The sequence below is a fragment of the Ceratotherium simum genome, chromosome 18 (genome assembly GCF_057802395.1).
Source record: "Ceratotherium simum simum isolate JZ-2026a chromosome 18, ASM5780239v1, whole genome shotgun sequence".
In the NCBI taxonomy this organism is placed as follows: Eukaryota; Metazoa; Chordata; class Mammalia; order Perissodactyla; family Rhinocerotidae; genus Ceratotherium; species Ceratotherium simum.
The window spans coordinates 46,937,766-46,964,167 of record NC_141917.1 but is presented as its reverse complement, the minus strand read 5'-3'; the positions used below and the strand labels follow the sequence as shown (position 1 = coordinate 46,964,167).

Here is a 26,402-nt window from a genome sequence, read left to right as displayed (position 1 = left end):
TAGAGCCTTGCTTGCAGCTGCCTGACTGCTGTTGTGGGATGAAAGTGACCATAGACCATGTGTGTGGAGCGGGTGTGGCTGTGTTCCAGGAAAACTTTACTTATTAAAGCAAGTGGTGGTGGGATTTGGCCTGCAGACCGTAGTTGCTTACTCCTACGCTAGACTAAGATTCTTGAGGGCAAGAACTGTCATTAATTCTTGTAACTCTGTTGCCTAGTAGGTCTGATATGTAGCAGGCACTTAAATTGTTTGAAGTGGTCTGAAGTCATCACACGTAGATAGATACAAATTAATGGGAGATTTTGTTAGTTCAGGTCCTCTGAGAAGAAAAAGAGATGCCAAGATGGGACTAGATGTGCAAGCGATTCAATGCCGGGGTTTGGGGGAGCCCCAAGGGGGAAGGGAACAGGAGCTGGGGTGAGCCTTCAGACTGTGATGCAGGTCTGACCTCTGTGAAAGCAGAGAGGGAAAGAAGAATTGGGTAGGGAGAGCCTGAGACCACAGGGTGCAGTTCTGAGAACGTTTTGGCCAGCCGATAGGGAGTCCTTGGACAAAGGTTGCCTGCCAGAGGAGTCCTGTGTCTTCTAGCAGGATTGGCCTGTCTCTGGTCCCCTGCTGTGCTCATTGATGTGCTGGAAGCATCCTGGGGGAAGCATGAAAGGTACAGCAGCTAAAGGCTGGAAGCTGTCCTGGAGGCTGTTGGTCTCTTGAAGGGGGATGTGAGCTGTGCACCTCCTTGGCCAGTACAGTCCATTTCTTGTGCTGCACGCATCTGCTTCTCCACACACGTTCATGGGGCTTTCTTCCTGAGGCCACATCTTGGAGCTGGAGGTTATTGGGAAGAATACAACCCCTGCTGCTGCTGCTGGTCTCATGGCTGCTGCTGGTCCTCATCCTCTCCCTTCTCCACTCTCCATTGTAAATTCCCTCACTCTCAGTCATCACCTTGGCAGGCTTTGGGTGGCTTACCTGGTAGTGTGACCCAAAAGTTCATTCCTAAGAGTCTGGACCCTTGATAACCATGTGTTTCTCAGGCTGATGTTTCTGCACATGCCCTTTCACAGTTCCAATGGGACAAGGAAGCACCAAGAGGTGCCACAGGTGTTCTTCCCTGCCCCCATGGTGTCAGAGCAGCCCACCCTCCCGCTGTCAGGATCAGTTACCCCTGCTGTGACAGTGATTGCTCTTCCTGCCTGCTGCGCCCTGCCACAGGGAGTCCCATGTGCACTTGCTGTGTTTCCTGGCAAGAGTACTTCCTTCTCTTTTGGGGATAGGACCTTTAACTGCAGAGCCCTCTAACTGGGAGGGCTGGGAAGTAGGGCTACTCCTGCTTCCATCCCTTGGTTCCTGGGCCACATGTTCATACGTATATGGGACACACCACCATATAGAGTCCTGGGACTTAATTCATATAGTACTCCATTCTCTTGTATGTCCAGCTTGTCTCCGGTACAACACTGTCTCCGTTATTGTAGGTTCATAATAAATCTTGAAATCAGGTAGTGTGAGTCCTCCAACTGTGTTCTTTTTCAAAATTGTTTTGGCTATTCTAGTTCTTTTGCCTTTCTATATAAATTTTAGAATCAACTTGTTTATTTCTTTAAAAATTTCTATTGATATTTTAAATTAAATGGTGTGGAATCTACAGATCAGTTAGGGGGGATTTGACAAATTAACAAATCACGAACATGGTCTGTCTCTCAGTTTATTTAGGTCTTTAATCTCTCAGCAGTGTTTTGTAGCTTTAAGTTGTCGATGCAAAATAACCAATAACCGTTCTATAGATACGAGAAATAAGGTGAGTTTACTTGAGCCAGAGTGAGGATTATAACCTGGGAAGGCCTTAGAAAGCAGTCCAGAGAACCATGGTTTTCAGTACAGTCTTGATATCTCTTTAGAACAAAGAACATACATTAAACATACCCAGGATACATTTACATCAAAGTTTCAAAGAGGTATTCAGTTGCAAATTAGCAGGTCAACATGACCCTGATGTCAGATAAGGGACTGATCTGGGTGTTAACCAATAGGGCCAGGGGAAGTATGCATTTTTATCTTAAGAGAGTGCATTCTTTAGTGGTTAAAGCAGATGTACAATACATGTTTGATAGGCCCTGTCAGGCTTTTTAGTTCAAGCCGAATCAATTTTGAACCCAAATAGTTACCCCATATACCTCAATATGTGAAAATCTCTGGTCAAAGTATATAGACTCTGCACAAGTTTTGTTAGATTTAGATCTAAGTAGTTCATGTTTTTTGGTGCTGTTGTAAATGGTGGTAGTTTTCCCTGTAAATCTTGCACATATTTTAAAGTCATAGGTATTTTATATATTTTCTTCTGTTGCAGATGGAATTTCTTTTCTTTTTTTTTTTCAAAAAGATATTTATTTATTTATTTATTTTTTGTGAGGAAGATCAGCCCTGAGCTAACATCCATGCTAATCCTCCTCTTTTTGCTGAGGAAGAACGGCTCTGAGCTAACATCTATTGCTAATCTTACTCCTTTTTTTTTTTCCCCCAAAGCCCCAGTAGATACTTGTATGTCATAGTTGCACATCCTTCTAGTTGCTGTATGTGGGACGCGGCCTCAGCATGGCCAGAGAAGCAGTGTGTCAGTGCGCACCCGGGATCCGAACCTGGGCCGCCGGTAGCGGAGCGCGCGCACTTAACTGCTAAGCCACGGGGCCGGCCTGGAATTTATTTTCTAAATAGTTATTGCTAATCTAAAGTAGGAGTGTCTTTCAGATCAGATCACATCTCTCCCCTTCTTAAAAATACTCATTTAATCCTTTATTCATAATGGAATCTTCATTCATATGGAATAAAGAATGATGTGCTTGGAGTTCAAAGATGTCCTTATTTTTCCAGCTTCATCTCTCATTCTCCTTCCCTCAAACACTTTGTGTTCCTGATACACCTTTAAGCAGTATTGTGACATGTAATCATTAGCAGTTCTTCAGCATTCAAGTAATACAGTACTATATAGCACTACTGGGCTCGAAAAGTATGTTGAATGGGTACAGAGCACAATGAAATCCTGCAAATTGCTGTGGGTTTGCCTAACCCATGGGTTTCTGGGGAACAGCAGTCTTAGCTCCTACAATAATCACTACTGAGCTGGCTTTTTTGTACGAAGGCTTTAGGTTACTAAGGCAAAGAGGCAGGCTGGCAAAAGCTGTAGATGCTGCAAATTTCTGCTGATGCTAAAGGAACAATTTAGCATATATTCTGGAAAGGACTTTAAGTCACTGTGTCCTCTGTCATTTATGAGTCAAATTTATTAAGATTAATAAACTATGTTTTCCTTGTGGTTTACATGCCCTAGCATATTTTTATTGATTGGGTAGGTAATAAATTCTAATTTTTTTCAAGTAAATTCATGGAAGGATAGTAGTTCTGGTATGGATTATTTTCTGATTGTTTTTTGCCAACCAGTGTGTGGCAATAGAGGTGGCAGTAGGAGCCTGGGTTGTTCTGAGGAGGATTAGCTGTGGCCAGTTCCTTTTCTGGCCTCAGCTTCTTCAGTGCACAAATGTGGAGTTTGTACTAGATCATTTCTCAGGGACTTTATAATTCTGAAATCCATGATCATAATGTTAGGATTAAATTTATAATTTTTAAAGAAAAACAAATGTAGCCCACTAGAGGGAGCTCTGCTCTTTTTAAATCTCAATTTTATTGAAAAACATCTTTCATACAAGAGTGTATAGCCTGTATCCGAACAATTTATGTAAGAATAATGAAGTGAACACCTGTTTACCCACAATTTACATCATCTTATTCTGAGAGGTCGTCACTATCCTGACTTCTATGTTAATCATTCCTTTGCTTCTCTTTATTGTTTTAACACTTAAACGCTTGTATCCTTAAACTATATTTGATTTGTTTCTGCAATATTTTTCTTTAACTTGAGATTGTGTCTCAAGAATGAGTATGTATTCTTCTCTGACTTGTCCTTTTATTTCTCATGATTTTTGAGATTCATCCATGTTGATGTGGTTAATTATAGTTCATGGAATTTTCTCAACCATATTGTATTCTATTATATCAATATACCGTAATCTATTTACTATTCTTCTGTCAGTGGAGATTTCAGTTGCTTCCAGTTTTTTGCTATTATAAACAATGCTGCCATGAATATTTGTGGACATGTCTCCTTTTGCACATGTGGAAGAGTTTCTTTAGGATCTCAGAGTTACCTAGGAGTGAAATTAGTTTAGAGGATATGTGCATGTTTCACTGTACTAGGTAATGCCAAGCTGTTTTCCATAGTGGATATGCTAATTTTTATTCCAGCAGCAGAAAATATTTGATATTGACTGACTTAAATTTTTGCCGATCTGGTACATGTGAAATGCTATCTCATTGTGATGTGATTTTGAATTTCCTTGATTACTGATGAGATTAAGTATCTTTTTATATGTTTATTCATCATTCCTGATTCTGCATCTGGAAATGCCTGGTTCATGTCTTTGACCTTTTCCATGGGTTTTTTTCCCTAATAAATTCTTAGGAGTTTAAAAAAATATACTATGGGGGTTATCCCTGTGGCCTAGTGGTTAAGTCCAGTGCGCTCCGCTTGGGTGGCTTGGGTTTGCGGGTTTGGATCTCGGGCACAGACCTCCACCACTCATCAAGCCGTGCTGTGGTAGCAACCCACATACAAAATAGAGGAAGATTGGCACAGATGTTAGTTCACGGCTGGTCTTCCTAAAGCCAAAAGAAAAAAAAAAAGAGAAAGCTTGGCAACAGATGTTAGCTCAGAGTGAATCCTCCTAACCACCCCCTCAAAAAAAAAAATTATGGATGTTAATCCTTTGTCAATTGTATGGATTGCAAAAATCTTCCATTTTTTTCACTTTATGGTGTCTTGATGAACAGAAAGGTTTTTAATTTTAATGCAAGTGAATGTATCAATCTTTTTCTTTATGCTGTGTGGTTTTTACATCATGTTTGAAAGAGTCCCTTCATTACCCAAGGTCGGAGAGATATTTTCTTATATTGTGCCCTAAGTTTTATAGTTTTGCCCATGGTTTTTATTCATGGTTTTATTCATGCTGTGAATTTGGGATTGTTCTGGTTTTCTATTGCTAAGAAACAGCCAAACTTTAGTGGCTTAAAGCAACTATTCTATTTTGCTCATGGTTTTTGTGTCAGGATTTTAGAAAGAGCTCATCTGGCAATTTGCCCCTTACCCACAAAGCATCAGTTGGGCTAGAAAATTCACTTCCAGGATGGCTTCTTTCTCTGCTCACAAACTGGTGCCTTTGTGCTTCTTTCCTCTCTCTTTCTACATGCTGTCATCCTCCAGAGCGTCTCCACATGGGTTGTGCTTCTTGTGGCATGATGGTCTTAGGGTGGTCACTATCCTTACATAGTGGCTGGCTTCCAAGAGGTTATGTCTCAAGAGTGTGCATCCTGAAAGTGAGTATTTCCAATAGTCAAGAAGAGGAAACTGCCAGGCAGCTAAAGTCTATGCCTAGAATTGGCCAAGTGTCACTTCTGTCGTATTCTATTTGTCAAGGCAATCACAGGGCCCATTCACATTCAAAGAGGTAGAGAAATAATCTCCTCCTGTTGATGGGGAATGTCAGCGTCACATTGTGGAAGAGCATACAGGATGGGAGATATTGTTATGGTCATCCCTGGAAGATACAGTCTGGCCACAGCAACATTCGTTTGCAAACTACATTCATCCCCTTCATCATGACTCCCTAAATTTATCCCATTATGGCATCACATATGGCAATTACTTGCCCATAGCACTTCTAAAATGCAATTGAACGTATGTCTGCCATTTTTGATTAGATCCAGTTCTGCTTCCTGGGAGTGATTCTGTGTGGTTCCTGGCTTTACTCCTTGGACTCGGCTCTGCATTCTGAGTCGTTCTTCCTTTTCCATAAGAAATGGCACATGTTTGCAATGGAATAGCTTTCTCAGATACTTCCTGCTTATAGAAGCTTGAGATTCTTGACTCTTCATTTTGAACTGTTTCCTTTTTTAGTCCAAGTGGATGGTGATTCTTGTAGTACTATTGTCTTAAAAATGCTGTGGCTTTTCTGTGAATCATATTGTGGTTTACTCCATTAGACAAAAGTCACACTCACGAATCTCTTTGAGACAGGCTCTTCTCTATGTTGGGCTGTTTATAAGTCTGCTATGGTATAACACCTTTAAGATTCTTAAACTATTAGTTTATATGAGATGGTCTATAAGGTACTGCCTTAAATCTTTCTGAGGTTATAGCAAGGTCTCATAACCACACGCTTGTGACTGCCCTGAGACCGTGTTTTACTAGAAAACTCTTGAATTTGATATTTGCTATAAGGCCATTTTTACTTTGAGAACCTTTTAGTGGGAGAGGTTGGGAATGAGAAATAGTTTTGTTTTTGTGTCATCAAGTCATGGCTCCTTTATATTTTCCCTAAATTCTGCTTAAAAACTGAACACTTCCTTCTTGAGTGTTTCTCTCTCTATCCATACCTTGTTATTGAGGCTACGATAAACCAGGTGGCACCTTCAACACTCATCCTGGAAAACTCCTTCACCAGATCCACTTTTTGTATTTTTCATGTTACTGCAGGGGATGGTTTTAACTGAACTTTATGCCACTATGTAACATGGGTCTTTTCTCCAACTTCCAATAACAACTCACTGTTTCTGCAGCCTCCACTAACAAGTCTTCCTGAGGCCCTTCAGGCCTCCACTCAATGCCTGGTCCTGATGCAAATGCACAAATTTCTGTTCAGGTTATCTGTTCTTGTGCAACAAAACTATGCCCAAACTTAGTGACTTAAAACAGTCATTGTAATTTTTACATAATTTTGTGGAGCGGGAATTTGGAAGAGCTTAGCTGGACATCAGCTGGGGCTGCTGAGGCTGGAGGATCCACCTCCAGATGACTTCTTCATTCACAAGTCTGGAGCTTTAGTGCTCCTTGACCTCAGTTTCTTTCCATGCGGTGTCTCATCTTCTCCGGCATCTTCCTGTCACTTATGTGTCTCACAGCATGCTGGTCTCAGGGTAGTCTCACTTCTTACATGATGGCTGGGTTCCAAGAGGGAGCTTTGCAGGAATGAATGATACAACAGTGAGAGTTCTAAGAAGCAGGAAGAGAGTTCCAGACCAGTTAAGGGCTAGTTACCAGAACCGGCACACTTTCGTTTCTGCTGTCTTCTATTTATTAAAGCAATTAGAGGGGGCTCACCCAGAACTCAGAAGAGTAGAGAAATACACTCTCTCTCTTGACAGGGTAGTGGCAAGCTCACATTGCAGAAGAGCATGTGGGTGGGAGGTACTGTTGTATAACATCTTTGCAAGTATAGTCCGCCACAGGGATGCAATTTCATTTTTCCCAAATGGATAACCAGTTGGACCAGAACTCTTTATTGAGCAGTCCATACAGATCTGTAATGTCTGTTCTGTCATAAATCAGATTTCTAAATATGTGTGTGTGTTTGTTTTGAATTGTCTGTCTAGGCCCATGGTTTCAACTGGGGACCATTTTGTAGGGGACAATATTTGGAGACATTTTTGGTTGTCACACTTGGGAAGGGGTACTACTAGCATCTGGTGGATAGAAGCCAGGGATGCTGGTAAATATCCAACAATGCGCAAGACAGCCCCCACAACAGAATTATCCAGCCCAAAAGTCAATAATGCTGAGGTTGAGAAACCATGGTTTATGCCATCAGTATTGCCCTACTGTACTATCTTAATTAGCCTTGATAGCTGGTAGGGCAAGTCACCTCACTTTGTTTTTCTTCTTTGAGAATGTCTTATTTTTGGCCCCTTGCATTTCCATATAAATTTTAGAATCAGTTTATCATGTTTCATGAAGAACTCTTTATATTTTGATTGGAATTTCATTGTAACTATATAGCTCTATGAGGAAAATTGACACTTTATGATATTGAATCTTCTTATTCACCAACATGATATATCTATCAATTTAGTTCTTTAATGTCTTTCAATAATATTTTATAATTTTCTTATTAAAGGCCTTGCAAATCTTTTGTGCGAGATTTGCTCTCTTGGTCAGTTAGTGAGGCTTTTAATACTTTGCTTTCCTCTTTTGGGCCTTAATTTCCCTAAGTGAAAAATGTGACATTTGGATTAGATCATCTTTAACAGGATTTCAAGCCGGGTTGACATGATTAAAATGTTAGAATTAAATTGAAAACTTTCAATGCACAAAATAAAAGTCCACTAGAGGGAGCTCTTCTCCATTTCATCTCAGGCCAGGTTGCCAGACTGCTGTGAAGATACCAGCTCCCAATAGTGGAAGTTAGGGAAAAGACCTCATCTTCTCAGGGTGGAGGGAAAAACCAACTCTCTGGTGTCTCTTCAATCACAGTTCTCTACATAAGAAATTCTGCTTCGGTCTTTGGAAGATATTGCTTGTTTCTGGGTGTGGGAATACAAGAAATATGTTTTGAACCTAGGAGGAAATTTATAGATCATCCACTTTAATTCCTTCATTTGACAAATGAATAAACTATGATTTAAAAACACTGTTACTTTCCAGAGGACACACAGACACTTTGTGAGAGACTCAAGGCTGGAACTTAGGTTCACACGTAGTTGAGGGAATGGGGAGGAAGAGGGCGTAAGCCGTGGGTATTACAGTGGGGTGGGGATAGGGATTGTGTTTATTTTTTAAAGGACCGAGAGGTGGGTGGTCTGTGAATTTCCTGGAGTTATATGCAATATTGCATGTGTATGTAAATGTGAGAGTGTGTGTGTATGTGAGTGTATGTGTGTGTGTTCATACATGCTATACTTTGACTGGAAATAGGACTTTTGTTGTGATTGTTGGCTTCCAACAAATAGGATTGGACTACTGTAAGCCAGCCTTTACCTACAAACTAGGATAACTTTCACTGGCTTTAGTAATTCATTTAATTTATATTTTGGAATCATTTGGAAATAACCTGCCTTGGTAACTTGATTACCAAAAATTAAAGCAATCTTTCAGTTTATTTATCTTTAACTTGATTTAATGATTTCCAGACCTCATTTTTTTCTTTCTGACTCAAAACTGACTTTTCAAATAAAGTGCAGTTATTGGATGTTGTTTTCAGAGAAGATGAAACTCAACTTCTCTCTGTTAGTCATCCTTTTTCAAGTCTATTGTGACTGATTTTGAAACGTTTCTCCATAGTGTGCTTATTATTTGTGATTCTCCTGATTCACCTAGGTACAAACTTTTCCTGTAGACTGTAGACATTTTAAAATTCTTTATTTCTGCATTTGCCTTAGGAATAAGATCTTTATAGTTTATTTGGATTATTTTTTCTATGGATATCATGGACAAGATTTTAAGCCTTTTTTTGGCTTAAATAAATAAAAAATCAAAATAAAAAGTCAACTACTGACTTCTTTGTCAACATTAAGAACTAGAGTTCTTGCATTGCTTTTTTAATGCAATGCAATGTATTCTTTTCTAACAAGCTAACAGGAAATGATCATCTGAGAAAAATATATATTTAATTACTTTTCTGTTGTTCTTTATCAGGTATGGTCTAGACCAGTTTAACAAGGGTTAGATTGTATTTAGGCTTCTATGTGTTAGTCCAAGGAATGATGCTCTTGGTACCTAGGAGGGATAGGAGCAGAGGAGGAGTATCAAAATGCAGAATAAGGACATTGGACAGCTTTCTTCCTCCTCTGAGATGGATTTCTAGACCGAGGCTTCAATCTCAGTGCGAAGTGTTGGATATTCTAGGAAAGGAGGATTAATCTTTATTAGAAATAGTTATAAAAATGAATATTAGGCCAAATGATTTTTGTGCTAATATACTCTTTCTTAGCAAGTATTACTGAGGATTTATCTGTCAATAATTTCTATTTGCATACTTACCATCTATAAATTTCAGCTGGAGTTATGAGGCAGTAATGATTTTGAGCTGGGTGGTGGAAATGGCTTACCCTAGCATTCCATTAAGAACGTCTTTAATCATGAAAATCAGATGATAAGAGAACAAGTTTTGGGGCTGGTCCCCTGGCATAGCAGTTAAGTGCACGCGCTCTGCTGCTGGCGGCCCGGGTGCGGATCCTGGGCACGCGCCGATGCACTGCTTGTCAGGCCGTTCTGTGGCGGCATCCCATATAAAGTGGAGGAAGATGAGCATGGATGTTAGCCCAGGGCCAATCTTCCTCAGTAAAAAAAGGGGAGGATTGGCATGAATGTTAGCTCAGCGCTGATCTTCCTCACACACACCAAAAAAGAGAACAAGTTTTATTTATTTATTTAAAAATATGTCACGTGTTTTGATTCTTGTTTTTCTTTTTTTTTGTGAGGAACATCAGCTTTGAGCTAACATCCGTGCCAATCCTCCTCTTTTTTTTTTGCTGAGGAAGACTGGCCCTGGGCTAACATCCGTGCCCATCTTCCTTCACTTTACGTGGGATACTGCCACAGTGTGGCCTGACAAGCAGTGCTTTGGTGTGCGCCTGGGATCTGAACCCAGGCTTCCAGCAGCAGAGCATGCACACTTAACCACTACGCCACGGGGCTGGCCCCTGATTCTTGTTTTTCTTCATAAATATTATTTGATGAGCATAATAAATGAATATTTTTAAAAGATCATATATTGTTGTGTACAATTAGTCATGTGTAATGATTTGATTAAGTATGAACTCATTTATTAACTGAGTAATAGTCCCCTCCAGAGGTGGAGACTATTGTTAAAATATTTGTGTCTCCCACTGACTGCAATAACAGAGATTTTCTTCTTGGTTTCTAGGTTTCCTCCTTCCTCACCCCTGAAACCATATCCAAAGAAGCCCCTGTACCAAAAGGATGTTATTAAATTTCCAGAATGGAATGACCTGCCACCAGGCACTTCACAAGAGAACATCCCAGTGAGGCCGGTTGTGATGGTAAGTGCCGTTACTGAAAGACGGAGGGCTGGCGGCAGGGAGAAATCAGAAGTAGTCTGTGAAGCACCAGGCTTAGTCTACTTCTTTCTGTCGGTTCCTTATGAACAGTGGTCTGAAAATACTAGTCTTACCTGTCAAGAGCTGAGAGACCAGAAACAAAGAAAGATTGGCTTTTGCATTTTTTCATACTTGCTTGTTGATGTTTTGACTGAATATATGGTAGCTGTTTTCACATGTTCCGACTGAGCAAGTTTCTGTTAAAACTCCCTTATAATCTCCTTTTCCTTTCAGTTTGATAATTTACTCTTTTCCCTCTTTGTCTCTTCCTCCTGAACTTTGTTATAGTTTTTACCAGTTGAGAGTGAGAAGATTGGGGCATGGAGTCTTGTGGCATGACCCCTGACAATGTAGGAACAAAGGTAGATTCTGCTAGTCTTGGAAAACCTAAGCTCTTTGTAGAATAAACTACCTTTTTCTGGGCGTACTCTTTCCTTAAAATATCCCCAGTAGAAGATTACCAAGATTGAGATAATGCTAGGAAATAAAATACAGAGAAAAACTTTTAGACAGTTTTTAAGATTTGTACTGACACCAATGTTTTAAGTTAATCTAGTCTTATAGGACTAGATGTCCACTTTATACTTTTGTTTGCAAAGATATGATGTAAACATTTTTAGGCAATGTAATTAAAAGAAAAAACAATTAAAAAAATAGGTTGTATTATATCTCAGTTTGGAGAGACTAGTTAAGCAGCTTAGGCTTTATTAAAGATAATTCAAGAAAGAGTGACACCAGTGACAGACATGAGGACTCTGTAAGGGCTTGCAGATTTGTCAGGGACAGTGATGAATTTGGTTTTAAATATGTTTGATGGTAAAGGTGGGTTGTATGAAATGGAAATGTCTAACAGGCGCATGGAGATAATGGCCCTGGGACTTAGAGGAGAGGTCATATTTGGAAGTCATTAATTTGTTGAGTGTCTGCCGTCTGTTACGCATTGTGCCGGGCTCCACAGATGCAGTAATAAGTGATACAGTTTTTGCTATAAAAGGGCTCATCGTCTAGTGAAGCATATAATACAAAAATAGATTATTAGAAGACAAGGTGGAACTGCTGTGAAAGAGTGAGCACAAAGGGTATTTGAAGACTATTTAATTCATTACAAATGAGAAGTACTTAATTAATGTCTAGTCGATAGTTCCTGTCCTAGAGAAAATTAAAATAGAAGTTTATGAGATCAGGGACTTTTTTTTGAACATTCATATTTAAACACCTCATATGACTTTATCAATAGAGTAGTTATTCAGCAGGCATTTTTTTCATTTTAAGGTTATCCAATGTTGTTCATACAAAAAAAAGAGATAAAATCCCATATTAAATGAATGTGTATTTCTATTGTCAATATAATAACTTCCTTTTTCTGTTCTACTTAGTTCTGTGATGTTGTGATTTTCCTAGTGTCACCTCTGGGAAGACCAGCTGCTCATTAGCATGCTTGAATGGGCCAATGACAATGACTTCTATCTTCTCTTTTCAGTTTCACATTTTTCAGGAGCCTTGAAGTGGTATACCAATGTCCTGATTCATCAACCATTCCCCCTAGAGTGTATCATTTTTCTGGTCATCTGTATCTTTATTTCTTTTGATACCGTTTGTCTTGCTTGTTCTCACCTGTCCCCCTTAAATGAAGTAGTACAGGTTTGAGCTCACTGCTTGTTATAATTCCACTGAAGCTTGGGCTGCTGCTTTTGAGGATTGTCCAAAGGAAGGATGGCAGAGCAGGATCTGTGTCCCCGGTGGGGCCTTGATGCAGGTTTTAGAATGATGAGGTTAATAGACAATAAAGAAACAATTCATCCTTCTTAAAGAACTTGAGCTCATCATTCATTTCTTCTCTCTTACTTTCCCTCTTTCTATCTCTGCCTCCACTTCGCTTGTTGCTTTTGTTTTGTCCTGTCTTCTCTCTTGCCTAGCCATTATATTTATAATATAATAAATATAATAAATATAATATAATATAATATAATATAATATAATATAATATATGAAATGAAATAAAAATTTGTTGTGTTTGCTGAGGGGCAGTATGATGTGGGCAGTAGGAGGGTGGGCGCCGGAGCCAGGCTGCTGGGTTTGACCTTGGCTTCTCCATTTACGTGCTATTTGAGCTTGTTTCTCTGCTTCATTCACTGTGTTTGTGTCTCAGTTTTCTTTTCGGTGGAGCTGGGATGATAATACCCCTCTGGTGTAGGGTTGTTGTGAGAATCCAGTGAGTTCATACCTGTAAAGTGTTTAGAATGGTGCCTGGCACACAGGTACTCAGTTAACTGTTAACTGCTCTTGCTGTTATTATTGTATTTAGTAGACTTGTTCATAGGCAGAGACAAAAGAAACAAAATTACCTGTAATATCATACAGAGGAATTAATATTAACATTTTTGTTGTGTATCCTTTTTTCCCTGCATGTTTTTAATATCAAAATGAGATCATGCTGAGCTGTTTTATGGCCTATGTTCTTCACTTAGAACAGTGTGTTATGCCCATTTTTTCATGTTATTAAACATTCAATATCATTTTTAATATCTGGATCATATCTAATACAAAAGTAATATATTTTATTTTTCCAGTCCTTTACTGTTAGATGTGTACGTGTTTCCAATTTTTCAGTATATGAACAATGCAGTAAGCAATATCTTTACAGATAAATAGTTGAATATATCCATGAGTATTTAAGATAACTTTTGGAAGTGGATTTGCTAAGCAAAATGAACAACATCTATACCTGCCCTTCAAAAATGAATACCTGATTTATATACTTAAAAAAAGTTCACAAATCCATGTGGCCTTTGAATTTCTTTTGTAATTCAGTAATTCTCCAAAAATAAAACCAAAAACCAAATCAAACAATAACTTTCCAGCATCTGTTTTCCAAATTAATTAGATTTTTCTATAATGATACTTTTGCAAAACACTATTATGGAAACTCTTTGTAAATGATTTCTTATATTGCTTGCCTTTAAAAGATCAAAGTTCCTCTCTGTGATTACCAAAAGGAAGTTTTAAGACTTAACGGGGCCGGCCCCGTGGCTTGGCGGTTGGGTGCGCGCGCTCCGCTGCTGGCTGCCCGGGTTCGGATCCCGGGCGCGCACCGGCGCGCTGCTTCTCCGGCCATGCTGAGGCCGCATCCCACATACAGCAACTAGAAGGATGTGCAGCTATGACATACAACTATCTACTGGGGCTTTGGGAGGGAAAAAAATAAATAAATAAAATCTTTAAAAAAAAAAAAAAAAGACTTAACGTCTAGTAGCCTAAATTTTAGAAAGGAGATACTAAGAATGCTGAAGTGGTAAAGTTGCGTGACTTGGAACAGATTATGTAACCTCTCCGAGCTTCAGTTTTTCTGCGTGCCGTCTGCAGCTGTCTGTGGAGCTCTTATTTCTCCCGCCTTCTGCAGATGCCTGAGATCTGTCAGCTGCTACCCAACATTGTGTGTATCTTTGCTTATAAAAAATAGAGAGTTCCTGAAAGTAATAGACTTCAACTTTATTTTAAACAATCACTCAATTTGGACAGTGTGTGAATGGATAGGTATTCCTCAACTTAATTTTGAATTAGTAAAATTTTATTTCACTGCAAATTCACTGATAAGTTGGAATTCCCACAGGAAAAAATAGCTGGTTAATGTCATGCTTATTGCCATAGCTCTTTTGTAATTCATGAATATTCATTTATACTATGACCTAATCTTTAAGAGTTAGACTTTACTTCTGTACAGCCCATGCAAAGGAAGTTAGTTTACATTTTTAGTTATTTTAAATCTAATTAAAAATAACCAAATCAAAAGAATTTCTCATAAAATCATACCACTGTCTATTGAAGTATTTATTCTCTCTTCCCTCCCCCGATTAGAATTCTGAGATGTGGTACAAGCGTCACAGCATTGCTATTGGGGAGGTTCCCGCGTGCCGTCTCGTCTACCGCAGACAGCTGACAGAGGCCCACGTCGAAGAGATATGGAAGTCCATGACATTAGCGTAGTATGTGCATTTGATGTTAATGAGAACTTTTAGTGTTTTTTTTTTCTGTTTTGCTTTTTCACTACTCTGCATATTTAATTTTCTGAAATGTATAAAAATCTGAACTTTGTGTCATTTGCAGCTATGCTGCTTAGCAAACATAATTTAGCTGAATTCTGGGAATTTTCCTATTGTCATTTATATAATAGTTAAGCGTAAAAGTTTAAAAGCTCTTAAACTTTCTAGTAATACTGAAATCTTAAGCTTAATGAAACACGTAATGGAAAATTTGGTCTCCTAGATATTTGATGCACTATAGATAATTAAATTTAATGATGTTATAGCCAGTTTTTTTTTTTCTCACGAAGATGTACTAGTAGCAGTTCCTCATCATTGGATAAGTGAGCTTTTGTTTTTATAATATCTTTACTTATAAAATCATTTTCTTGGCATTCAAGTGTTATGTTTTAAATTAGTGAAGCAATATGTTAATGGCAAAAGGATGTCTTTTAAATTTGTTTTATCATACTGAATTTTTAGCCTTTTTGCTCCACAAAGATTGGGTGAAATGTATGAAAACAACACATTTTAAAGATTGATTTTTTTACAGTGCCAGGTTTTTGGATAAATAATGATTTTTGTTTTTGGTGAGGAAGATCAGCCCTAAGCTAACATCTGATGCCAATCCTCCTCTTTTTTGCTGAGGAAGATTGGCCCCAGGCTAACATCTGTGCCTATATTCCTCTACTTTATATGGGAGCCACCACAGCATGGCTTGACAAGTGGTGCGTGGGTGTGCGCCTGGAATCCGAACCTGTGAACACCGGGCTGCTGAAGTGGAGTGTGCGCACTTAACCGCTGTGCCACTGGGCTGGCCCAATGATTTTTTAAAAGTAATTAATTAACTTAATTTTTATTTATCTTTTTAGTTTACAGAAAATCCTTGGCTTGGATTCCCTAGAAGAAATTTTAGACATTAAGTTAGTCAACTCCAAGTTCATCATCCACAATGTATACAGTGTGAGCAAGCAGGGCTTCGTTATCCTTGATGACAAGTCAAGTAAGTGCATAAAAACCATTTTGCATTGGCTGGATAGGTCCATCAGCTACTATTTGACCCTTCCCTAACCCATAAATAAATTCACCCCCTTTTACATGTAGCCCTCTCTCACTTCCTAATACCTTTAAACTAATTGTTTGGATTAAGGAAATGTCATAGAAAGATGAATATCCAGGAGTGAAAGCCTCGGTAAAATCCATTCAGAGGCTCGTTCAGTGTCAGCCACGCTGAGTGTTAAGTGGTTCCATATCACCCCTGGAAGATCCCTGAAAAGTGAGTAAGTTTAAGACCTAACTGAGAGCTGAGTCAGTTTTCAAGTGGGTCCTGGGGTCTGATTGATTTTAGGGTTCTCGTTGACTTTTCGTGATGGTATCTCTGTGTCAGATTTTCTGGGATAGCCTTGGTTTATGTCATTTTTTTCTTTTTAATGAAGGTAGCTCTTTAAACGTTGATGACGCTTTAATTTTTTATATCTTTTCCTCCAAGCCAGTTTACAATTCTGGAAAAAAATACAGTTAGTAGTTACCTATCCTGGTTTTTGATTTGGAAAAATAAGGTCATGGTACCTGTAGTGGGCGGAATCCCCAACCTGATTTTAAGACTTCTTCCCCTGGATAAGGGATGGACCAGAACTGGAAGGGCTCTTTGGTTCTTCCTCTACTTCAGACCCTTGATCCTGGGAATTGGCTAGAACTAGAATGACCTTGGATATGGGAAGATGGTATATACTTTAAGGTTTTTATAAATTATTGTTAAATTTAGGGCTGGAGGCTCCTGGGCAGCCGACGGAGCTGTTCCAGAAGGAGCCTGAGCGGTTGTGAGAAGGGAAGAGGTTTTTCCAGGCCGTTTCCTGACAGGAGCAGAATGTGTCTTTGGAACTTGAAACGCTTCCCTGTTTTTAGCCCCTGTATCAGGAATGGAGGACATCAGGAAACACTCATTAGTTGTCAGGTTATAATATCAACATGTAAAATTAAGTTACATAGAATGAGGGGAGTGTTGCCTTTGAAATACATCTAAAATTCTTCTATGTTCTCTGAATACAATAAAGATTAATACTTTTAGCTACCAGTTAGATGACCAGTCATCTTTCGTTTTATTAAGTAAGTTTTTCAGAAAGAAGAGAGCACCTCACAAGGCTCAGGTTCATTAGATCTAACACAGTTCAGCTAGCGTCTTCGCAGTTTTGCAGACAGTGGGGAAGATGAAGTGGAAGCAAGTGCTGACCCGTCTCAGCAGGTGTCTGGGGCAGGGCCAGGAGGGAAGAGGCTCTGTGCCAAATGGCTCAGCTGGGATTTTTTGTGGCAATGTTAACCATTATTATTTTAAGGCTGTCCTAATACTAAGGGCCTGTATTAATATGTTAGTGGAACTTTCTGGCCCTAAAACATTTTGAAAATTGAAACATGTAAGATGATACTTACATTGGACGTTGGATATACAGAATTTACTTTTTTTCTTAGGTGTTTGGTGAACTGGTTTCACAAATGAGTTTGATGACTTATATTTTTGCTTTTTCTGTTTTTTCTCTTCCTTCTCTAATTCTTAGAGTAATTGATTTGTTTGTTCCTTTGTTTCTTTGAAACAAACTATCATATTTCTTCTTTTCACTAAAGCTTTAAAAAGTGCATCTTTTCCTTGCAGAAATTTGCAGGCACGATTTATACAAGCACATGTTGTAACACTGCTGCTAAGGAAAAATTTCTGTCTTTTATTTATTTATTTTTTTAAATAATTTTATTTATTTATTTATTTATTTTCCCCAAAGCCCCAGTGGAGAGTTGTATGTCATAGATGCACATCCTTCTAGTTGCTGTACGTGGGACGCAGCCTCAGCATGGCCGGAGAAGCGGTGCGTCGGTGCGCGCCCGGGATCCGAACCCGGGCCGCCAGCAGTGGAGCACGCGCACTTAACCGCTAAGCCATGTCGCCGGCCCCAAAATTTCTGTCTTTCAAAAGTTCTGCTACATAAATAGGTGATTTCTGATTAGCAGATGTTTCATATCACTTGGACAAGTAATATATTCTTATGATACCAAGTATGTATGTAATTCCTTGAGTTACATGCAATTGAATAACATATCTTCTTTTTATTTTCATTTTCCTGCAGAAGAGCTTCCTCATTGGGTAATGTCAGCTATGACGTGTTTGGCAAATTGTAAGTACTAATTATCTGCCAGTCTTATGAGGTTAACAGAAATTAGTGCCCTGAATTAGAAAATATTTTTGCCCAATGGCCTGAACATTGATTTGACACCTGTGAGACTGGCAGTTAATTGTTTTGAGGCTACTGTGCTTTTAGTGATAAATTTGTGACTTAGTGAAAGGGCTGAGTTATAGAACATTTTTAAAGGAATTTCGTGCTTCTATTATCTAGTGGATATAATAAAGTCCACACTGCTTCTTCTGACTGCTTCATCACAAGAAAGAAAAATTAGTAATATTGAATGTAATACTGTGACAGATAGCTTCCTATTAACACTTTATATGTTTTTATTCCTAAAACATATATTTTTATTCCTAAAAGGTATATTCCTAAATATGCTCTATATTTACAGCATCACTTTGCTCCGTAGATCCTGTCTACTATTGGCTTTTTATAGGGCAATAGTTTAAGTAGGAGAGAAATGTTTTAGAAGACTAGTCTAACTGGTATGCAAGATGGTTGGGAAGGAGAAGAACCTGCATGCAAACAGGAAGGGCTGTTTCAGTAATTTGGTTTTGAGATGAGGGGGCCTGGACAGGGTGGTCCCTCTGAGGCTTTTCATAGGCGTTTGAAATCCATTTCACAGGCATATGATATCTGCTCATTGGCTATCACGGGTACTGTGAAGGAATGAGTTATTACAGTATCTTACTAGCACTACCATTTTTCTGTGGATTTTCAGAAGGCTTAACCCAAAGAAGGGATTCTTTTTTTTTTTTTTTTTTTTTTTTTTAAAGATTTTATTTATTCAGTTTTTCCCCCCAAAGCCCCAGTAGATAGTTGTACGTCATAGGTTCACATCCTTCTAGTTGCTGTACGTGGGACTCGGCCTCGCGTTGGACGGAGAAGTGGTGCCTCAGGGCGCTCCCGGGATCCGAACCCAGGCCGCCAGCATCAGAGCGCGCGCACTTAACCGCTAAGCCACGGGGCCGGCCAAAGAAGGGATTCTTGATTAACCATTGTTAATGGCTTAATCCAAACAAGTGATTTTAATGGGAAGAATTCTAGTTATTTTTGCTGACTGATAATGGTGATATTTGGTCTATGTGGCTTTTTGAGCCTCACAGATCACCTCAGAGGTAGTTTCTTTCCTTTTGGGCAAGACTAGCATGTACACAGATAGGTGTATAAATTCTTGAATTAGTGGACTCTGAATTATTTATTTAACTGAAGTTAGTTTTGTTTGATTATAGAATGAAACTAAAATAACTTCAGCTTACTGTGGCTGATCCCAGTGGTAATATATAGAAAATGATTATATACTGTTATTCTGAATATGAATAGCAACATTAGTTTGTGTGAAGCCCAAAGTTCTCTGTGTTTAATTATTAAAATTTTCATTGTTTCTTATTTAATATTTTGGAAGCTTTGAAATGTAGAGTACTGTGGTTTTAGCTTGGGGAGTGCTTTTTATTCATCTTGGTCAATCATTTGAAGTGAATTAAATTTAAATTATAACTTTCGCCAGAGTTGGCAATGAGAAGATAGAAGGTATAAATGGAAAGTTAAATTACCCATTTCCGAATTCCTGGCAAACTAAGGCTTTGGAAGTTGATCAGCTGAGAATGAACAGACAAAGCGAGTATAACAAATTTGGCTATATTTTGTAAAGTGTATATTTAGGTGTGGTTACGATGTTGAGTTTTCAGTGATGATCAAAATGTAGTGAAGAGTGTAATTGTCCCTCAAGCAAGATGTATACATAAAGCCACAAAACTTCTGCAGAAAGGTTAGAGTAACTGGAATTATTGATGGAGAGGGAAAATGTGAGGAACGACTTAGTAATGTCCTGCATGTGTGTGGGTGGTGTTCTATTAGGTGGAAATTCCTGGGCACAGGGACATGTCTCACATGTGTCAAGTGCAGTGCTTTATGGCTGGTGGGCATATCCACAAAGACGCTTGTTTGTGTGTCACAGAAGAACAAATGGCCAAAGGGCAAGGTCAGCCTTTTGAATAGTTTTATAGAATCATTAATTTTTCCAAATTCTCATTGGACCCCCCAAATTTACTTTTGAGTCTTGACCTATTCCTTGTCTTCCTTATCCTTAATGAGTCTAGATTCCCATTACTGTCATCTAATAGAAGACAGAAAGGAGAGGCTGATTATATGGTATTTTGAAGGCCTCTGGCCTCCTTTCTGTGGGTTTACTGCCCCATCTTTTCTTTAGGTCCATCAGCATTCATTGTGGACTATGTGCACATAGGCCCGGGTACTTTCGTTGCTGCCCAGCCTCATGGTTGGCCACAGAATGAGGGACTGATGCTAAATAAATACAAAACCAGGTTAACTGTGTTTTTCTTCTTCGTGCATGTAGATTGCAAGAATTCAATCAAAAATGGATATAAACAATTTTTTTCCAAAAATCTGTCAGGAATAACGTTTATAAAAAACTAGATTTAAAAGAAATATCCTGAAGTTCAAGATGATTAAGAAACAAAAGATCTTAGAAATATGGCCTGCTCTCATAGGGCTCACACTGGCATTTTTAGGGAACCCTGTTTTTGTTTGTTTTTGCATATTTATATCAAGAATGATGAAATGTCCACAAAGGGTTACAACTGCTTAGAATGAGCTCCATACTTACTCTGGGAGGGAGTATTTCAAGGCAATATGTATTGCTTTCTCTGACATATTAAACTGATTATTTCATCTAATTAAGCTTTCAGAGGAGGAAGCAAGCAAAAATGGTGACTATGTTTGCTGATAGGTTAACATGGCACCACACATATAGATCTTTCATAATTTTCATTATTTTAGTCAATCAAATTAAGTTATTTTATAAGGAGTGTACAGGATATTAAAAGGTAAGAGAGGTTTTTTTTGAGTTATTTTATTGAGGTCATAGTGGTTTATAACTTTGTGTAATTTCAGGTGTACATTATTATTTATCAGTTTCTGTATAGACTGCATCGTGCTCACCACCAGTAGTCTAATTTTTATCCGTCACCATATATATGTGCCCCTTTACCCCTTTCACTCACCCCCTAACCCCATCCTCTCTGGTTACCGCTAATCTGTTCTCTTTACGTGTGTGTTTATCTTCCACATGTGGGTGAAATCATGCGGTGTTTGTCTTTCTCTGTCTGGCTTATTTCGCTTTACATCATACCCTCCAGGTCCATCCATGTTTTTGCAAATGGGACAATTTCATCTTTATATACCGTATTTTCTTATCCATTCGTCCATAGAAGGGCACTTGGGTTGCTTCCACATCTTGGCTATTGTGAATAATGCTGCAATGAACATACATAGGAGTACATAAATATCATTGGATTGTTGATTTCAAATTCTTTGGGTTTGGAAATACTGGATATTTTCCAGTAGTGGGATAGCTGGATCATGTGGTATTTCTGTTTTTAATTTTTTGAGAAATTTCCATACTGTTTTCCATAGTGGCTGCACCAGTTTGCATTCCCACCAGCAGTGTATGAGGGTTCCCTTTTCTCCACATCCTCCCCAACATTTGTTGCTTTTTGTCTTGGTATTTATAGCCATTCTGACGTGTGTAAGTGATATCTCCTTGTAGTTTTGATTTGCATTTCCCTAATACTTAGTGACGTTGAACATCTTTTGATGTGCCTGATGGACATCTATATACCTTCTTTGGAAAAATGTCTGTTCATATCCTCTGTGTATTTTTTGATCAGGTTGTTTGTTTTTTTGTTTTTGAGTTGTATGAGTTCTTTGTATATTTTGGAAATTAACCCCTTGTCAGATATATGATTTGCAACTATTTCCTCCCTGTTGGTAGGTTGTCTTTTCGTTTTGTTCATGGTTTCCTTTGCCTTGCAGAAGCTCGTCTGATATAGTCCCATTTGTTTATTTTTTATTTTGTTTCCTATGCTGAGTAGACATTGTATTTGAAAAGATACTGCCAAGACTGTTGTGAAAGAGTGTACTGCCTATATTTTTTTCTAGGAGTTTTATGGTTTCATGTCTTACCCTCCAGTCTTTAATCCATTTTGAATTATTTTTTGTGTATGGTATAAAATAATGGTCTATCATTCTTTTGCATGTGGCTGTGCAGTTTCCCCAAAATCATTTATTGAAGAGACTTTCCTTTCTCCATTGTATGTTCTTTGCTCCTTTGTTGAAGATTAGCATAGATGTGTGGTTTTATGTCTGGGCTTTCAATTCTTTTCTATTGATCTGTGTGTCTGCTTTTGTGCCAGTACCATGCTGTTTTTGTTACTATAGCTTTGTAGTATATTTTGAAGTCAGGGATTGTGATGCCTCTAGCTTTGTTCTTTTTTCTCAGGATTGCTTTAGCTATTTGGGGTCCTTTGTTCTTCCATATAAATTTTAGGATTCTTTGTTCTATTTCCATGAAGAATGCCTTTGGGGGGCCAGCCCCGTGGCTTAGCGGTTAAGTGCGCACGCTCCGCTGCTGGCGGCCCGGGTTCGGATCCCGGGCGCGCACTGACGCACCGCTTCTTCGGCCATGCTGAGGCCGCGTCCCACATACAGCAACTAGAAGGATGTGCAGCTATGACATACACCTGTCTACTGGGGCTTTGGAGGGAAAAAATAAACAAATAAAATCTTTAAAAAAAAAAAAAAGAATGTCTTTGGGATTCTGATAGGGATTACATTGAATCTGTAGATTGCTTTAGGTAATATGGACATTTTAACTATGTTCATTCTTCTAATCGATGTGCTTGGAATATCTTTCCATTTGTTTATGTCTTCTTCGATTTCTTTCAATAATGTCTTATAGTTTTCAGTGTATGGGTCTTTCACCTCCTTGGTTAAATTTGTTCCTAAATATTTTATACTTTTTGTTGCTATTGTAAATGGGATTGTGTTGAGTTCTCTTTCTGCTAGTTCGTTATTAGTGTATAGAAATGCAACTGATTTTTGTCAGTTGATTTTGTACACTGAAACTTTGCTGTGGTTGTTGATTATTTCTAATAGATTTCTGGTGGATTCTTTAGGGTTTTCTAGAATCCTGTTTGTCCACAAACAGGGAGAGTTTCACGTCTTGCTTTCCAATTTGGATACCTTTTATTTCTTTTTCTTGCCTAATTGCTCTGGCCAAAACCTCCAGTACTATGTTGAATAAGAGTGGCAAGAGTAGGCACCCTTGTCTTGTTCCTGTTCTCAGAGGGATGGCTTTCAGTTATTCACTACTGAGTATGATGTTGGCTGTGGGTTTGTCATATATGGCCTTTATTATGTTTCGGTACTTTCCTGCTATACCCATTTTAGTGAGAGTTTTTATCATAAATGGATGTGGGATCTTATCAAATGCTTTCTCTGCATCTATTGAGATGATCATGTGGTTTTTATTCCTCATTTTGTTAACGTGGAGTATCTCATTGATTTTGCGGATGTTGAACCATCCCTGCGTCCCTGGTATAAATCCCACTTGATCGTGGTGTATGATCCTTTTAATGTATTGCTGTATTCAATTTGCCAATATTTTGTTGAGAATTTTTGCATCTATGTTCATCAGCGATGGTGGCCTGTAATTTTCCTTGTTTGTGTTGTCCTTGTCTTGTTTTGGCATCAGGGTGATGTTGGCCTCGTAAAATGTGTTAGGAAGTGTTCTGTCTTCTTTAGTTTTTTGGAATAGTTTGAGAAGGATGGGTATTAACTCTTCTTTGACTGTTTGGTAGAATTCTCCAGAGAAGCCATCTGGTCCTGGACTTTTGTTTTTTGGGAGTTTTATTATTATTATTTTTTTTGTGTGTGAGGAAGATTAGCCCTGAGCTAACATCTGTTGCCCATCCTCCTCTTTTTGCTGAGGAAGACTGGCCCTGGGCTAACATCCATGCCCATCCTCCTCTACTTTATATGGGATGCCACCACAGCATGGCTTGACAAGCGGTGCGTCGGTGCGCACCCGGGATCTGAGCCTGTGAATCCCGGGCCATGGAAGTGGAGTCTGCACACTTAACCACTGTGCCACCGGGCCCGCCCGGGGAGGTTTTTGATTACTGTTTCAATCTCTTTACTTGTGATTGGTCTATTCAGATTCTCTATTTCATCTTGGTTCAGTTTAGGGCAGTTGTACCAGTGTAAGAATTTATCCATTTCTTCTAGGTTATCCACTTTGTTGGCATATAGTTTTTTGTAGTATTCTCTTATAGTTAAAAGTTAAGAGAGTTTTTAAGGAGAGCAACAAAAAGCCATTTTCGCAATGTCCCCAGAGGCCTTGAACTGTGAAGGCCTAGAATGCTTTATTGTCCTTTTTGGTTTGATCCTATCTCTTTAGTTACAGAGATTCTGTAGGAAGAGTTTCCTGTCAGTTTTTACTGGCTTCATCTTTTGTCCTCCTGAGAATGGAGGTCTGTTTGGGTTCAGTGGCTTAGTCTTGTGTTTTGCTGGCCCAACACTGGCCAGTGCAGTTGCATGCCTTTCTTCCATGCTGTAATGGAAATAGAGAAGGCTGGCTAACCTCTTCCTCATGGGACCACTTGCCATTTCCCTCAAGGCACAGGCAGCTCCAGTTCATCTCAGTGTAAATCTGTGGTCTGGTTATGAGTTGTTGGGGGGATTTGTGCCAGCTGCACAGAGAGCCAAGTGTTGCTTGTTTGTCTTTGGTCCCAGACACAAGTTGATCTTTGCCTTGCTGCTGGCTTAGGATATGGCTGGGACCAGGTTGTTCCAGGCTTCTCATAGTTACTCCAAGTTTGTAATATTACTCTGCTTGATAAACTATCTTTTGATGGTTGATGGGGATCAAATAGAGAGTTTTATAATCAGAATGAATTATAAGACACAATCTCCTTTTCAGAATATCTTTGAGAAAAAGAGTAAAAATTCTTATTAATCTGGAATAGTTTAGTTAGAGGCAGAAATTGATTATATCACTCAACTCTGACTCTAGGGTTTTATAATATATCAGTGATGAAATAGTGAAAAGCTTTAAAAATTGCTTTATAACTTGTCTTTTACATATGTGAGCTAATTGTAATCCTGGTCAACTGTATCAAGACTAGGAAAATACTGAATATTTCAAAGAAAATTATCATTGTTTGCATCTAATAAAAATGCCTTTGAGAAGGACATAAAAGAAAGAGTGGGTTTCTTTTCAAATGGAAGTAAGCCAGTGATTTTTCTCATTGTTTTATAATAGGTTTCAACTTAAGACATAAAGCATATTTGTGTAAGCAAAATGTATAATATCAATTTATATAATGTCAATTTTCCCTATAAAAATGTTTTTGAACTTGCATGTCTATACACACCACACATATGCCCAGAGACTAATACTTAGAGGGGATTGCCTATTAATGTTTCTCTTTCTTTCTCTTTTTTAACAGGGCCTAATTGTTCAGATTTGAAGCAGCCTATGTACTTAGGATTTGAAAAAGATGTCTTTAAAACTATAGCAGATTACTATGGTCACTTGAAAGAGCCTTTGCTTACATTTCATCTTTTTGATGCCTTTGTCAGTGTATTAGGTAAGTTGGAATATAGTGAGCATATGTCTGCTTTATTGATATTGAATCATTTCATTTTTCACTATCTTGAGACTTGCATAAGCCAAACCTCCATAGTGTTTTTGAAATAAAAGCTGATGGGGTGCTTGCCTAGTTGGAGTCCTGCTCTATGAAGGATGAAAAGAAAATGGTTAAGCTCTATTATGAAACTGAAAGCTAGGATCAATAGTTTTTATTTCTTAAGAAAGAATAATGCGTTATGTGTCACTTTTGTACAAAAAAGTATAACTTTATTGGTAGAGAAGAATGTAAATTTGACATTTACTGTTCATGAGTAAATCTGCTACTCTGGATATGACTTCATGAACAGTCAAGTATGGGAGATGTATTTTCATTTAGAAATCTAATTTCTTTTTATAGAAGGAACAGGTTTTTGTAGGACTATTTGTTATTTGTGACATGTAATATAGTAAATTTATCATTCTCTAAAATTTGTTGCTGTTTCTCACATAGATTTATACTTCAGAATTTACGCTGTCAAAGAAACATAGTAAAAAGGAAAAACATCAGCATTATTGCTATAGGTCTTTCTGATGTCGTTCCTTTCTTCTTGCAAATCAGATTTTCCTGTTGCTGTTGTGATTGTTCAATAAGTATTATTGTTTTCTTGTCAACAGGTTTGCTTTAATGATCAAACCATTGTGTGGGTATCATACTCTGTTATGTAAATCTGCAGGAATTAGCATACTCTTGATTTTGAGTATTGTGGGGTTTGGCAATCTTCCCCTTCCCTTCTCTTCCCTTTCTCCTTCTTTCTATCTTATTTTCTTCTTGGAGAGTAT

At 38.4% G+C, this 26,402-nt stretch overlaps 1 protein-coding gene across 1 annotated transcript in view; it reads left to right on the top strand.

The window, feature by feature from the left end:
• Positions 1 to 26,402, top strand: part of DEPDC1B (DEP domain containing 1B) — a 75,735-nt gene that overhangs the window by 24,091 nt on the left and 25,242 nt on the right. Inside the window, exons 3-7 of the mRNA XM_004422853.3 lie at positions 10,749 to 10,884; positions 14,797 to 14,924; positions 15,833 to 15,963; positions 18,074 to 18,121; positions 25,441 to 25,581. Coding sequence (XP_004422910.2) covers positions 10,749 to 10,884; positions 14,797 to 14,924; positions 15,833 to 15,963; positions 18,074 to 18,121; positions 25,441 to 25,581 — 584 coding nt within the window. The remainder of the gene's footprint in view (positions 1 to 10,748; positions 10,885 to 14,796; positions 14,925 to 15,832; positions 15,964 to 18,073; positions 18,122 to 25,440; positions 25,582 to 26,402) is intronic.